General features: G+C 32.3%; 1 protein-coding gene across 5 annotated transcripts in view; it reads right to left on the bottom strand.

The window, feature by feature from the left end:
• Smchd1 (structural maintenance of chromosomes flexible hinge domain containing 1) overlaps positions 1-14,405 on the bottom strand; it is a 151,290-nt gene that overhangs the window by 16,318 nt on the left and 120,567 nt on the right. For 2 of the 5 annotated variants that reach the window (XM_046467441.2, XM_058586405.1), the window contains 8 exons: positions 14,183-14,335; positions 9,234-9,360; positions 8,963-9,082; positions 7,735-7,820; positions 6,490-6,612; positions 3,744-3,934; positions 622-731; positions 403-473 (listed from right to left, as the gene is read on the bottom strand). In XM_046467441.2, the coding sequence (XP_046323397.1) occupies positions 403-473; positions 622-731; positions 3,744-3,934; positions 6,490-6,612; positions 7,735-7,820; positions 8,963-9,082; positions 9,234-9,360; positions 14,183-14,335 (981 nt within the window). Of the gene's footprint in view, positions 1-402; positions 474-621; positions 732-3,743; positions 3,935-6,489; positions 6,613-7,734; positions 7,821-8,962; positions 9,083-9,233; positions 9,361-14,182; positions 14,336-14,405 lie in introns of those variants that run through there. The other 3 variants (XM_058586406.1, XR_009228878.1, XR_009228879.1) reach the window with 3 other exon arrangements.

Genomic DNA, 14,405 nt, shown 5'->3' with positions numbered 1-14,405 from the left:
CTCATTTTAATTTGTATTTGGCCTGTTAATTCATATATTTTAACCAATTTTATGTTGATCAATGTGCAGAATTTAAATTGGTTTTGACAAGGTATTTAGACATTTGTATATGTATTGGCAAATGAAATGGTTGTTGTTTTTGCAGTACTGGGGATTTAACTCAGGGGTGCTCTACCACTGAGCTATATATCCCCAGTCCTTTTTATTTTGAGACAGGGTTTAAGTTGTAAGGCTGGCCCTACCCCTTGTGATCCTTTCCCCTCAGCCCCCCGAATAGCTAGGATTACAGGAGTGTTCCACCATGCTTAACTGGAATGACTTTTGTACATAGTTCTAATATAATAAAATTTAAAAACATGTTAGAATTGGAGCTACAGATTTAAAAAGAAATAAAACATATACCTCTTTTCTATAATGATTGGCTGCATCTAGATTATCCAAAATAATGGTGTCTCCTAACAGCATACCAAATACTGAAAAAGTTAAAATAAAAAAGGAATTAAATTATTAATGAAACTATCACTTATAACCTAAGAAGATATTTTTCATAATCAGCATTTTATAGATCTTTATCATAAACGTAACATCTGTATAAAAGAAAGCCACCATAATATCCTTTACCTGTTTCACAGTGTTCTATATTATCTGGAAATGTTAACAAATCTCGGGCAAAAACTGGGTCTCCAATGGGTTTAAAATATAATTTTCCATTTCGAAAATGAGGTAGAGGTCTAAAAAAGAAAAAAAAAAAAAACTATAAAAACAAAAAATCCAAAACTTTTAAAATATATTAAATAAGTACATATAGCTTTTTAAAAAAATTATTTATTTTTATGTGGTGCTGAGGATCAAACCCAGTGTCTCACATGTGCAAGGCAAATGCTCTGCCACTGCCACATCCCCAGGCACCCCCTATAATTTTGTAATGTAAAAAAATTGGAAAACATTAATATACTGAATGTCATTTTAATCATATAATCAACTCCAATTCACAAGTGATATTCCTGAATGATGAGTTATATGCCCTTAGAAACTAAAACAACACTTACCATATAAAAATTTTCTGGTTTTATCTGTACTACTACCTTCAAGTAGTTTGTATTACCAATATAAACTACTTGTTATTGGTTTGCAAGGAAAAGAGAAAGGCATTCTCTTAAGTTGACCCAGATGAGGATGCGAGATACACTGCCTCATGTGGAGATGGGCAAGACAGAAACACTGATAAAGGAGGCAAGTCTTGAGTAAACTGAATCCCTGTCCCTCCCAAATAAAGAATAACCGAAACCTTGAATAACAATGGGATTTCAGAGATGGTAGCTGATTAGGGACAGGGACTACTTTTTGGTACCCAGGATTGAACCCAGGTGTACTTAACCGTTGAGCGACATCCCCAGTCCTTTATAATATTTTATTTAGAAACAAGGTCTTGCTAAGTTGCTTAGGACCTCACTTAGTTACTGAGGCTGGCTTTGAACTCTTAAAACTCCTGCCTCAGTCTCCCAAGCTACTGGGATTACAGGCATGTACCATGGCGCCCAGGGGGACTTTCTTTATATATAAGGAGAATGAAGAGATGGTGGGAGCTTATGCAAACAGCTAACTTTAACAGGACACAGAATAACCTCCACCTTTAGGAAAAATAATAAAGGGAAGAGGAATACTGGGAACAGGGACAGGGAGCATAACCAGTTTCTAGAGCAAACTTTAGTCCTAAATACTAAATTCATACTTTTCTTAAATTAACCCTTCTTAACTTGGTCTTTAGGGATTACAGAGATAAAAAGAGGCTTCCTGGAGGGAAAATTCTCCTCACAAAAAGTATTACTCTTATCAACGCAGTAAAAAATAAATAAATTTCTTCTTTTTAATTTGTCTCACAAAAAATATTACCCTTATTAACATAACAAAAATAATACTTTTTTTTAAAAAAAAAAAACATCCCCAAGCTTTTTATTTTGAGACAGGGTCTCCATAAGTTGTCCAGGCTGGCCTTGAACTTGCAAGCCCCTGGCCTTAACCTCCCGAGTCTCTGAGATTATAGGCTTATACCCTTATGCCTGGCTCAACACTATTGGAATCTTCTATGCTATCTAAAATGGATAATAATTAGCAGCAGAGTGGGAGATTTGAGCAGAATCGATAGATTTGAGTTCAAATACCAGTTATTTTCTCAATCTTATTTTAAATTACAAAATAACATGTAAGTTTATTGACATAGGATATGTGTATTTGAGTTCCTAGTCTCTTTTACATCCTCACTTATTCCCACTTATATAGGCCTTAAAACCAAACATCTACTTGAGTCTGAAAAAGATAAAATTGGCCAATACTGTTAAACATTTTAATTTTTTTGTTTTGTTAGCATTTCCTTCTAGTATTTTGAGGTGAATTTAAAAAGAGAGACATAGTCAGAATACTTACACACTATAATAAAAACATTAGAATGCCGGGCCGGAGTTGTGGCTTAGCGGCAGAGCGCTTGCCTAGCATGTGTGAGGCCCTGGGTTCGATCCCTAGCACCTCATAAAAAAATAAATAAATAAAACAAAGGTATTGTGTCCAACTACAACTAAAAAACAAAAATAAAAAGAAAAAGAATGTCTATGCATTCTTCATTTAAAAAATAAAAACGTGTCTAAGCAGTATACAGTGGTGCATATCTATAATCCCAGCTCTTTGGGAGGCTATGGTAGAGGGACTGCAATACAAGGCCAGCCCAGGTAACTTAGTGAGACTCTTTTCAAAAAAAGGCAAGGAAAACAAACAAACAAATAAAAGAAAGAAAGAAAGAAAGAAAAGCCTAAGTATTTTCCACAATTTTCCCTAAAACATATTTGAAAAGCAGATGAAATAAAAATTTACTTGAAGAAACTAGATTAATACTATCCTCATATTAAAATAAGAATGTGATAGTCAACTAGATGCTCTTTTACATTTCAACTGTGCTACTGGCCAGTTGTAATATTTATGAATGACTGTGCCAACAAACCCTTTTACCTAAATGATGGCATATTTTTGACAGGACATAAAATAGGACAAAAAAAATGTGTGTGTGTGTGTGTATGTATATATATATATATATATATATATATATATATATGTACAAATCTCTATATATTTCATTACACACACACACAGCCTATTCCGAAGATATTTTGCATTCTGCTAACGATAATAATATTTTTCCAACTTTCCTGTTGCAAAGGTAAAAAGACTTGTTCTGAATTTGTGTGTGCATATGCTTGTGTGTGCATGTATATCACATATATAACCGAACACTTAGGCCAGGTGGTACTGCCCACCTATAATCCCAGCGATGCGGGAGGCTGAGGCAGGAGGATTCAAAGTTTGAGGCCAGCCTGGGAAATCTAGTGAGACTCTGTCTTAAAAAAGGGCTAGGGATGTAGACTAGTGGCAATGCACCCCTGGGTTCAATCCCCAAAACAAAACAAACAACATATTTAACCAGCAATAAAATAGCATATATAATGAAATATACAATATAGATATTAATGAAATATGTTCATCTGTGATGAAGTCAAGAATAATGCAGATAATTTGAGTCTTTTTTCTGTTTTGGTTATCTTTTAGAGAAATTATTTTTATTTATTTGTGGTGCTGGGAATTGAACCTAGTAACTTGCACACATTAAGGCAAATGCTCTACCACTGAGTTAGACCCCCAGTCCTAGAAATCTTAAAACAAAAACAAAACAAACCACTTATATTTTTTTTACTAACCTTTTCCAATCTGGAAGAGTCTTCTTATAAATAGAATCCAGGGGTAACACCTGTTGACGACCTTGGGTTTCATCATAGATACGACGAGCAGCATCAGTGGTTAGGGTGACCACACAATCCATGTCACTTGCCAGATGCCAAGAAATAACCATTGCAGCTCTATCATCTTCAATTTGTGCTAGATGTGCTATCTATAACCCATTTAAAAAAGCCAAGTGGAAATTTGAAAAATAAACATAAAAATTTGGTACTATTCCAAATAAAGGTGTTCTATGTTCTACTACTAGTAAAAATGTACTAAATAACTAATGCCATTTTTAGATTTAGTAAACGTAAATATAGTTATAATTAATATAATCTCTTAAGCAAAAAAAAATTTTTTTTCTTTTTGTGGTGTTGGGGATTAAACCCAGGGTCTTATGCATGCATGCGAGGCAAGCACTCTACCAATTGAGCTATATTCCCCAGACCTTAAGCAAAAGTTTTACTTAAGTATTATAATATTTCTTTCATAAAACAAATCTAAACATCACAAACAATAAGATTTTATTTCATCATCTGCCGATAAGAGTACTTCTTTCAAGTTCAGGAAAAATGATCATTTTTCTATTTACAAATACTTGCTGTCACAAGAATTCCTGCTCAAGGTCCACCAAGGTTGGGCTATTGTGGCTAATATCAAACATTCATCGTATTGGTATGGTCATGACTACCCTTTATTTTTTGCCCAATGTGGTAACAAAATTTGCCTAACAACAAGAATATTTTGTATCTATGTTAGAACCTTCATAGTGCCTGCCCTTGTTTTCCAATTCAATAGAAGTAGGTGGGGAAGAAAGTAAGAAAACGGACATGTCAAAAAATAAAAAAACAAAAAACACTAGTAAATATAAATGAAGAAAAAAAATTTCTAGTCAACGTAGGGAAGATTAATAGAGGCAAATAAAAGCAGAATAAACAACCCTTGTTTGTTACAATTAGATTTATTTTCTAAAGAAATACTATAAAACAATGGAGTAAAATCTATTATGATGGTATATCAACTATAAACACACCTATATTTAATTGAATCAAAAAAATCTTAAAAATGCTACGAATTCTTCCTTCTTTAGGGATGAGATTTCAAGATATTTTAAGTTGAGGAGGAAAAGACTAAAATGTCCAAGTTAAGTGAGGTAGTCACATGTTAAAACTAAATACACGAGAATATTTTGGAGGAAATCTTCTATTGCTCCTCACTATATTTCCATTATTTCCTGCTTTACTAGTTTTATGGCAAATTCCAGAATTTTTTAAAAGGAATCAAGGAAGAAAAATTAGGGACGATTTGGAGGAGTTAGAAAGTTTTCTGTAATAGAAGGGTTTGTACTTCTGAGGGGCAGAGGAGAAATTATATAAAATGAAATTTCAAGTATTTCCTCCAGGAGTTTCAAGATACATGATAAGGAATACTTAAATAGGGGACTTTTAAATATTTTTCTTCTCCTGAAATTTATTTTATACCTTGTTAGACATATTATACTCTGAACAAAGAATTTTATGTTGAATGAACATGAAAATGCACGAAGAGATTACAGGTATCCACATGCTTAGAATAAGGACTCTTATTATAAACTGGTTGTAGAGAACACCATTTTACAACAATGTCTTAGCATCTTCTTTTCCAATTTATAAATACACATTCTTAATTTTACAATTTGCAGATTTGAATTTGAACAATAATGTAACATGGTTTGATCCATAAACACTGCTACATATGACCCTTTATTTTCAGTGTGTAGTTCAATTCCAGGGTAGATGACAATGTATAAAGAAACTTTCATGGATTCTGAAGTCAGAGACACCTGGGTTCACATCTAAGCTCTGCCATTAAGTATATCTTAACAACTAATATTTAAGTTCCTTGAACTTCAAGGTCCTCATATATAAGCCAGAAATACAATAAACTGTTTACACAGTGGTTATTGAAGTAGAATAACGTACATAAACAAGTACAGACTTTGGATTCAAACTGCCTATTTGAGCCTGTTGCTAGCAGTCCAATTGTGAGCAAGTTTTTTAGTCTCTCTATATCTTCAGTTTTAGTTTAATTTTAAAATGGCAATAAAGGCAACGAGACGTAATATATAGAAAAGTCTAACAAGTAAAACATACATATATGCCCAAGTGTGTCAGGAAAAAATCTATTAAAAATATAAGAAGCAACACTTACTGAAATAACTTACTAATAGTAGCAAATAGATATTCTAACTGAGAAAAATATAATACAGAATGTTCATGATTAAATAGTAGGATCAAAACAAATATAATTTATTTGACAAAAGTAACCAAAGAGGGAAAGGAAAACAGGAAGAATGGTAGAATGGTACTCTTGCCATTGGCAGCAAATATATAAGGAATTTGCTACAACATTAGACTTGCAACTCAGAATTCTTCTGATAATAAACTATAAAAAAATCTTAGCTCTCCTTAAAGACCTACAACATAAAAGCATATTTAAATAAGCCCTGATTCAGGATATGTGAACAATTTCTGCATAGCTCTCAATGACAGTAATAATTATTAATTCAGTTTTAAGCTCTGCCAAATCCCTATTAGGGTACTCAAGAGTAGGCAATTCACTAGAACAAATTAACAAATACAAAGAAATTTGACATTAAAATGTCACTTTTAGACAACATATTTTCAATAAGTAAAAACAAGATAATAAAGAGTGTACTGCTTCTTAAAGGGCTTCAATACATACTTTCCCCAAAACATCTCCACTGCCTTTTGTATAGTTTGGTAGAGTACATGATCTTCTGGGTTTTTTCTTTAGTTCTTCCTGTTCTGACATCTTTCTTTTCAAAAGTGCTTCAATGTGTGGTATCTATAATTTAAAAAGGAAAACTATCTATAAAGTCAATTACTCTTGTACCAGGCAGCCAATAAATACAGCAAAGAAAAGTGAACAATTTGGAAAATTTGAGAACACTAAGTTAATCAGCGGACATTACTTAAAACAATGACAAAACACAACTATGGTTAACAGTAACATAGAAAGAATTCTCATCTTCACGCAACGCCACCACCCCTAAGTACTGGGAATTGAGCTCAGGGGTGCTTTAACACATCCCCAGCCCTTTTTATTTTAGACAGGATTTCAATAAGTTGCTTAGGACATTACTAAATAGCTGAGGCTGGCTTTGAACTTCAATCCCCCTGTTTCAGCCTCCAGAGCCACTGGGATTATAGGCATGTGTCACCACACCCAGATCACTGAATCTTTTATATGTGTGCATGTGTAGTGCTAAGGAATAAATCCAGGTTTTTGTGCATGCTAGACAAGCTCTCTATCACATAACTACACTCCATCTCAAAGACAGAATACTTTTTTGTTTGTTTAGCAGTGTTGGGGGAGTGAGCCTGGGGTCTGGAACATTCTAAGCACACATGCTACTACTGAACCTACTCCTATGTTTTTTATCTTTGTTAAGAAATTTCTATACATACTATTTTTCTTTGAAGTTGAATTGCACATATAAATTTTTAAAAACTCTAAACTTCTTTTTGTTACTTTATTTTCTTTACCATCGTGTATGTTATTACTTATGCAGCCCCTTAATGCAGCTCTTCAGCTGGTGTTTTTATTGGTATAATTACACTGAAAATACAATTTTTCCCCCTTTGGTACTGAAGATTTAACCCAGGAGTGCTTTACCACTGGGCTATATCCCCAGTTTTTTTTTTTTTTTTTATTTTGAGACAGTCTCACTAAATTGCTAAGGCTGGCCTTGAACTTGTGTTCTTCATGTCAGCCTCATGAAACAAACTGCAATTTCTTGGAAAAGAGCATTCTATCATTTTGTTTGTACCTTTTAATGTATAGTAACTGGAGTATAATGTACTCCAGTCTTTGTACCCTAAAATAATAGTGCCCATAGCATTCCCAATAAAACATAAGTAGCTGAATATAATTTAAAACTATTTCACACACAGTTAGAAACTATACCTGTTGTGTTACAGGAATGTCAATATTATGTGCTTTCAGTTCATTTCGCAACTGGGCCTCTTTTAATTTTGCCTCCTCAACTTGGCCTAAAATTATATATAACAAAAAAATTCCATCAATTTCTGAGAGTCCCCAAAACAAAGTTTGTGGAAAAAAAAAATTCATTTTCAATTTCTTTTCTTTCCTCTTAATGTATAATGCTAAAATGAAAATTGACAGATGATTATTTTAGAAATTCAAAACTAAACTATGAATCTCAAAGTTGAACTCTAATATATAAAAAGGAGAGACACTGCAGCTAAGGGAGATAAAATATGCTCTAGGATCTTGTACAGATATACAAAAAGTATAGCTTGAGGCGGGCAGCATATATTTATTGGTACACTGATTAAAATTTTAACTATATAACAAATGCAAAGTAAAAAACCTAGCAAAAACATCTGACAAAAGGGAATAATATAGATAATATAGTACAACTCAGCAAATGCCTTATTTTAATTGTATACAAAAATTATTAAAAATTGCAGCAAATATTCTGAGAATGGACTCATTTAAAAATAAGTTATGGGGGCTGGGGATGTGGCTCAAGCGGTAGCGCGCTCGCCTGGCATGCGTGCGGCCCGGGTTCGAACCTCAGCACCACATACAAACAAAGATGTTGTGTCCGCTGAAAACTAAGAAAATAAATATTAAAATTCTTTAAAAAAAAAAAAAGAATATATGATTGGAAATAAATTTAAAAAAAAAAAATAAAAAAAATAAAAAAAAAAAAATAAAAATAAGTTATGTATTTCAGTATTAGTGTGTGTAGTATCATAACACCATGGTGTATAATATATATATAGGTGCATTACCCAAACTAAAAAATAAACTACTTATTACTCTCTTAATAATAATGTTATCCAATATCTTTTGCCAGTACCTAGAGGTAGATATTAACATTAACACTGTATGGAAAACCATACATTTTCCACAGATCAGATTTCTAACAGAAAATTCCAAATTTTTATAATTTGTAAATATATAAATTTATTTAAAATGAGGACTATTTCATTTTAAAACTTGCCAATGATGAATAACAAATTATTATCACTACCTTTCTACAGAGTTCTGCATTTCACTTGTAATCCAGGAAAACAGACACATTTGTGTTTCATGGTCTCCACCATCTGCCTCATCATTCCCCAAAGCCTAATTTTTTATTTCCTCTGACTACAAGATGACTTACATTTGATTTCATCAAGAAGCTGTTTGCTGGCATCAAATAAACTTCTATACATAACAATAGACTTAGATAACTGGTCCTTTTCTTTTGTAAGTGCTGCCATTTGTTGCTGCTTCTTAACATCTAAGAAAAAAATTCAGATTTAACTTAAACAACTTAAAAATCACAACTTTTAAAAAATACATCACAACATTATGTTAATACACAGCAAAGCAAGATTAATCAAGTACCTCTAAACAATAGGGTTTCATTATCTATTTTCCTAGAAACTTACCATTGTAAAACATAAATGGTAGGATATATGGTTCTAATGTTCTTGATAAAGATGGTAGCCGAGGCTCAAAAACAATAAAATATTCAGTACTATCCCTTCCAGGACTATTTTCTGCCAGTACTAGACTCTGTATAAATAAAGAAGCATTAAGGAAAATAAAGATTTGAAAAGAAAAATTTCAGTGTTACATATCTGATCATACTGTTTTCAAATAAGTGGTAAATTAAGGTTTATTAAACTATCACCACCACTCAAGACACAAAATAAAACATTTTACCTTTAGGTATTGGTTTAAAAGTCAAATGATCTTATCAATACAGCTTATGGAAAAATTATGTATAATAGAAAATAGAAAAATATAGTAGCATTCCCTTCACACCAGATACATAATGGCCACTTATATGTTGATTTGCAAAATCTTCATTCTCACCTTTAAGGTGAAGCAATGTGAAATAGCTTATGGGGTGAACATTATAAAAACAACAGAGAGAAATACCCAAACCCCAATGCTGAGATTAAGTTACAGCTGTTACCATGGAAGTAGACCCACCAGTCCCAGGTGACATTTCAAAAGGTACTGAAAAGCTCTCAGGATTTATTCTTTAAAATTTTATTTTTTCACTAATCCACAAAACACCTTTAATATACTTTAGCCAAGACCACATCATATAACTAGTAAATGATGCAACTTAAATATTTTTATCCTAAATGATTTTTCATATTTCCACAGAAAATAATCTATTAGTTGCTTTTTATGATAAAATTTACATAAAGTAAATTTTATGTAAATTTTTTTTAAAAAACCTGAACACTGTAGATGAATTATTTTTCCAAATTATAGAGAACATAAACCCACCATTAAACCAATTACCAATGCCTTTGTTTCTGAAAGCTGTTTCCAGTGTATTATATATGAATGCAAACACATGATAATGAGAAATATAATAACTACTTAAAAGCATTTATTTTTGTATGTAAATATCAAATTTCTCTTCAAAATAAAAGTGTTATCAATTTATACTTTCACAAACAGTATGTGAGCGTACCTAATTCCCCTGATGCTGGCCAACATTTAACATCAACCATGTATTTTTTTTTTTTTTCTAAAAAGGAGGAATTTAAAAACCAACCAATCATTATTGTTTTAAATCACCTTTCCCTGAGTGGTACACTGAGGTCATGCTTCTTATGTTTACTGCTCATTTATATTCACTCTTCCATTAAACTGCCTGCTCAAATTCTGTGCCCATTTACTTGTCTTTTTTTCTTACTGATTTGCAAGAAGTTTGTAAAGAGGTATTAAATTATGTTCAATATATTAATCTTCTATTATATATATACATATATAGAATACTATTTCTCAGCTGGGCACGGTGGCACAAGCTTGTAATCCCAGGGGCTCAGGAGGCTGAGACAGGAGGATTATGAGTTCAAAGACAACCTTAGCAAAAAGTAAGGCACTAAGCAACTCAATAAGACCCTGTCTCTAAATAAAATACAAAATAGGGCTGGGGATGTGGCTCAGGGGTCAAGTACCCTTGAGTTCAATTCCTGGTACTCCCACAAAAATAATTTCTCCACAATTTATCACCCTTAAATTTTTTCCTCCTTCTGTTATAGAATGAGGTTAATGAATCTTTAAGTACTAACCATCATAGATTGTTGAAATTATTAACACACTGGCACTTCTTTTAATTGTTTAAGATATGCTTATGCTACATTAAAATTTAACTTTTAATGTAATTAAACATAATCTTTTCCTTCATATCTTGTTTGTTTTACTGTAAAAGCCTGAGATAGAAAGGACTTCCTATATTTTATAATCAATGATTTAAAAAAAAAAAGATACACAGAATAACAGAAACAAACAAAAGCAAGGATTTAAGTATAAATAAGGATTAGGCAGAAATAAAATGGAAAAATGAATATCAGAATAAAACTGAGTTATTTTTCAGAAATTTCCAGGTCAAGTAGGCAAACAATAGCAAATTTGGAGACAAGAATTAACAAACTTGAACAATTTATAAATTTATAATTTAGATTATAATTTGAAACAAAGCAATATATATTCTTTTCAAGCAAATATGGAACATTTACTAATTTTAGTTGTATTCTGGGAAAGTGTTTCCTACCCCCCCCCCCCACCGCAAAAAGCACCTGCTGGGCTAGAGGGCTCAGTGGAGGCCCCAGGCTCAAACCCCAGCACAAAACAAAAACAGAAAACAAACAAGTGAAAAAACAAAACAGAAAGTATATCCTGTCTATGTCTGATATATCAAAGTGCATAAATGCATTCTATTTTCATGTGTAACTAATTAAAACAAATTAATTTTTTTAAAAGACCCATGATCTTGTTAAAAAATCAGATTTCAGCTAGGAATGCCTGTAATCCCAGCGACTTGGTAGGCTGAGGCAGGAGAATCACAAATTTGAGACCAGCCTGAGCAACTTAGCAAGACCCTGTTCTCAACATAAAAACTAAAATGGACTGAAGATGCAGCTCAGTGATAAAGAGCCCCTGGAAAAGCCCTTGTATTTTTTTTTTTTTTAAAATCAGATTTCAGAGCTCTGCTCCAGACAAATTAAAAAAAAAATGACTCACCCAAAATGAAAACAAAACCCCTAAAAACAAACAAAAAACAATTCACACAACCCACAAAACACACACACCAGTATGTGGGAGCCATGACAAGACAAATTAAGAAAACTTAACTTTTGTTTATTCATTGAGATCATAGGGACCTCTAGTGGTGAGAAGAAATTCATACTGAGGGAAGTTTAGATTTTATGTGTCAGCTGATGGGAAACAGCTTAAGCCACTATCTTTACCTCAGGAGTATATACAGCAGGAATAGCAATTTCAAATGTATATGAGCACTGGGGAGAGCAAGGGAGACTCAAGAAAATAGGACATAGGTAAATAAGAAATAGGTAAAGTGGGTTAGATGTATTCTTCTAACACAAACCCACTGGGCATGTTAAACATGTTTTTCCACATATGGCTTTCATTATCTAATTTTTATTAGGGTACAAAAAATTTCATTTTACTCTTCCCTAAATTAAAAGTGGAAACTAACATTTGTCTTCAATATCAAGAGGTAAGGAATAGCCACTATTCAGGCCACACATAAGAGAATCCTTGCCAGTATTGCTAGATCTTTAGATTTCTCCAAATAAATAAGACATGCATATCTTTATGTGACAACTCCAGATCTTTAAATGTTTGTGACTTTTTTTTTTTGGTGGTGCTGGGGATTGAGCCCAGGGCCTTGTGCATGTTAGACAATACTCTACCAACTGAGCTCTATCTCCAGCCCCCAATGTTAGTAACATTTTAATTAATGAAAATGCTGTATTGGTCAGTCATTGTCAAACCAACTGACATGCCTCAGGAACCATGCAGCTACCAGACTCCCAGGTTTATAAGCCTAAGGTTATTAAAACAATGTGATGCTAACAATGGATTAGATATAAAGATGAACAAGAAAGAAAAGGTAACATTTCAAAGTTATCAGAATAGGAAGAACTATTCAATAAAGACATTGAGCAAATTCGTTAATATGAAAAAGGGTAAAATAAAATCCAGACAAATCGAAGATTAAAGGCATGAAAACTAGAGATAGCATTGTGAATATTATCTGCCTTCCCTTTAACATAAACAAAGGTAAAAATCTAAAAAAACAAATTCAGAAAAAAGTACTTACGTATAAGAGTATTAATACCTTTAATACATATAAGATGAAAACAGTTAACATTTCAAAAGGAAATGAGTCAATGAACAATCATACAAATCAAAACTAAAAATTGTTCAACCTTATCAGTAACAAAGAAAAGTTTTTTTTAAAATAGGGAACTTGGTTAGAATTTCAAAATGTTCATATGTAGTACTGCAAACAAGAGAAAGATGGACAAATTTCTGGTGGGTGAATAAATAAAAAAGCAACTGGCAATAACTATCAAAAGATTTTTAAAATGTGCATATCCTGTATCTAACCATTTTTGTTTCTAGCAATTTCTCAAGGAAAGCGTATATGTAAACATATATACTTAAAAGAAAGCTGGTTGAAAATATTGTTAGTAAAATCAAACTTCAGAAAGAACTAAACTTTTGCCAAGGATTGATGAAAATAAATTGTGGTCATTGTATTAATGATACCAGCTTATATCCATGATGAAGAGATATATCAAAGATAAGAAAAAAGCTTTTTATAAAAGCATAGTCATCTTAATGAAGCTTAATGTAATTGTATATACCCCTCCCTCAACATGTGTATTATTCATAGGGGTGTGTGCATACTGTTGTGTGTAGAGAGAAACACTGGAAGGTTGTAGAATAAATTGCTAATCAGTGTTTCCTCTAAAGGGGGTACCATGATTATGGAGGTTTTTACACTGTGTGTTTTTTTCTTAAAAATAAAAAAATGTTCATTTTAAAAAAGAAAAAAGATAGGCTGTTATTTATTAAATTTTACCTGGACTATTCAATTTTATTTCTATCCACATGCAGGCAGCATTACAACGAAACATAAACAGTATACTGACATTAAAATTAAAAATCACTAGAATCAGAGAAAGCTTTTTGTATCATGGCAGGGAAAAAGGAGGTCTTAATATTAGTAACAATGTCTTTGGGTTCAATGCACAATCTCAGAACAAAACTGCAAAATATTTCAGCTGACTTTCCAATTTGGTGCATTACTTAGAACATCTTCATAGCTATACATACGAAAGAAAAGGTAGCTTAATATGTTGGTTTAAATTGTTAAGTGCAGAATGGTGAATCTCTACTTGTATACAACCAGAGAATTGAAATGTTGTGCTCCATTTGTGTATGATGAATTGAAATGTATTTTGCTGTCATGTACAACTAAGTAGAACAAAAAAAAAAAAAAAAAAGAAGAAAATGTTAAGTGCAGAAATCTTATCTACCAAAAGATATAAACATTTACCGTGATTTCAGCTGAACCATTCACAAAGGGAAATTCAAGTGTTCTAATTTTCCCGATAAAGAGTGGAGTATCAGTGTCTTCCTCATGAAAACCTTTAATGGTAGCTACTATAGTGCCAACCAAATTTATTCCAGTATGATTGCCATATTCATCCTTAAAAGAAATAGAAAATAACTATTAGTTATTGGTTAGAAGACTAAACCCAGGGAAGGACATGTATGAA

The sequence above is a fragment of the Marmota monax genome, unplaced genomic scaffold, assembly GCF_021218885.2.
Source record: "Marmota monax isolate L192 unplaced genomic scaffold, Marmota_monax_Labrador192_F-V1.1 WCK01_AAM20220418_F8-fsc00103, whole genome shotgun sequence".
In the NCBI taxonomy this organism is placed as follows: Eukaryota; Metazoa; Chordata; class Mammalia; order Rodentia; family Sciuridae; genus Marmota; species Marmota monax.
The sequence above is the reverse complement of the archived record's forward strand: the minus strand, read 5'-3'. Positions and strand labels throughout refer to the sequence as shown.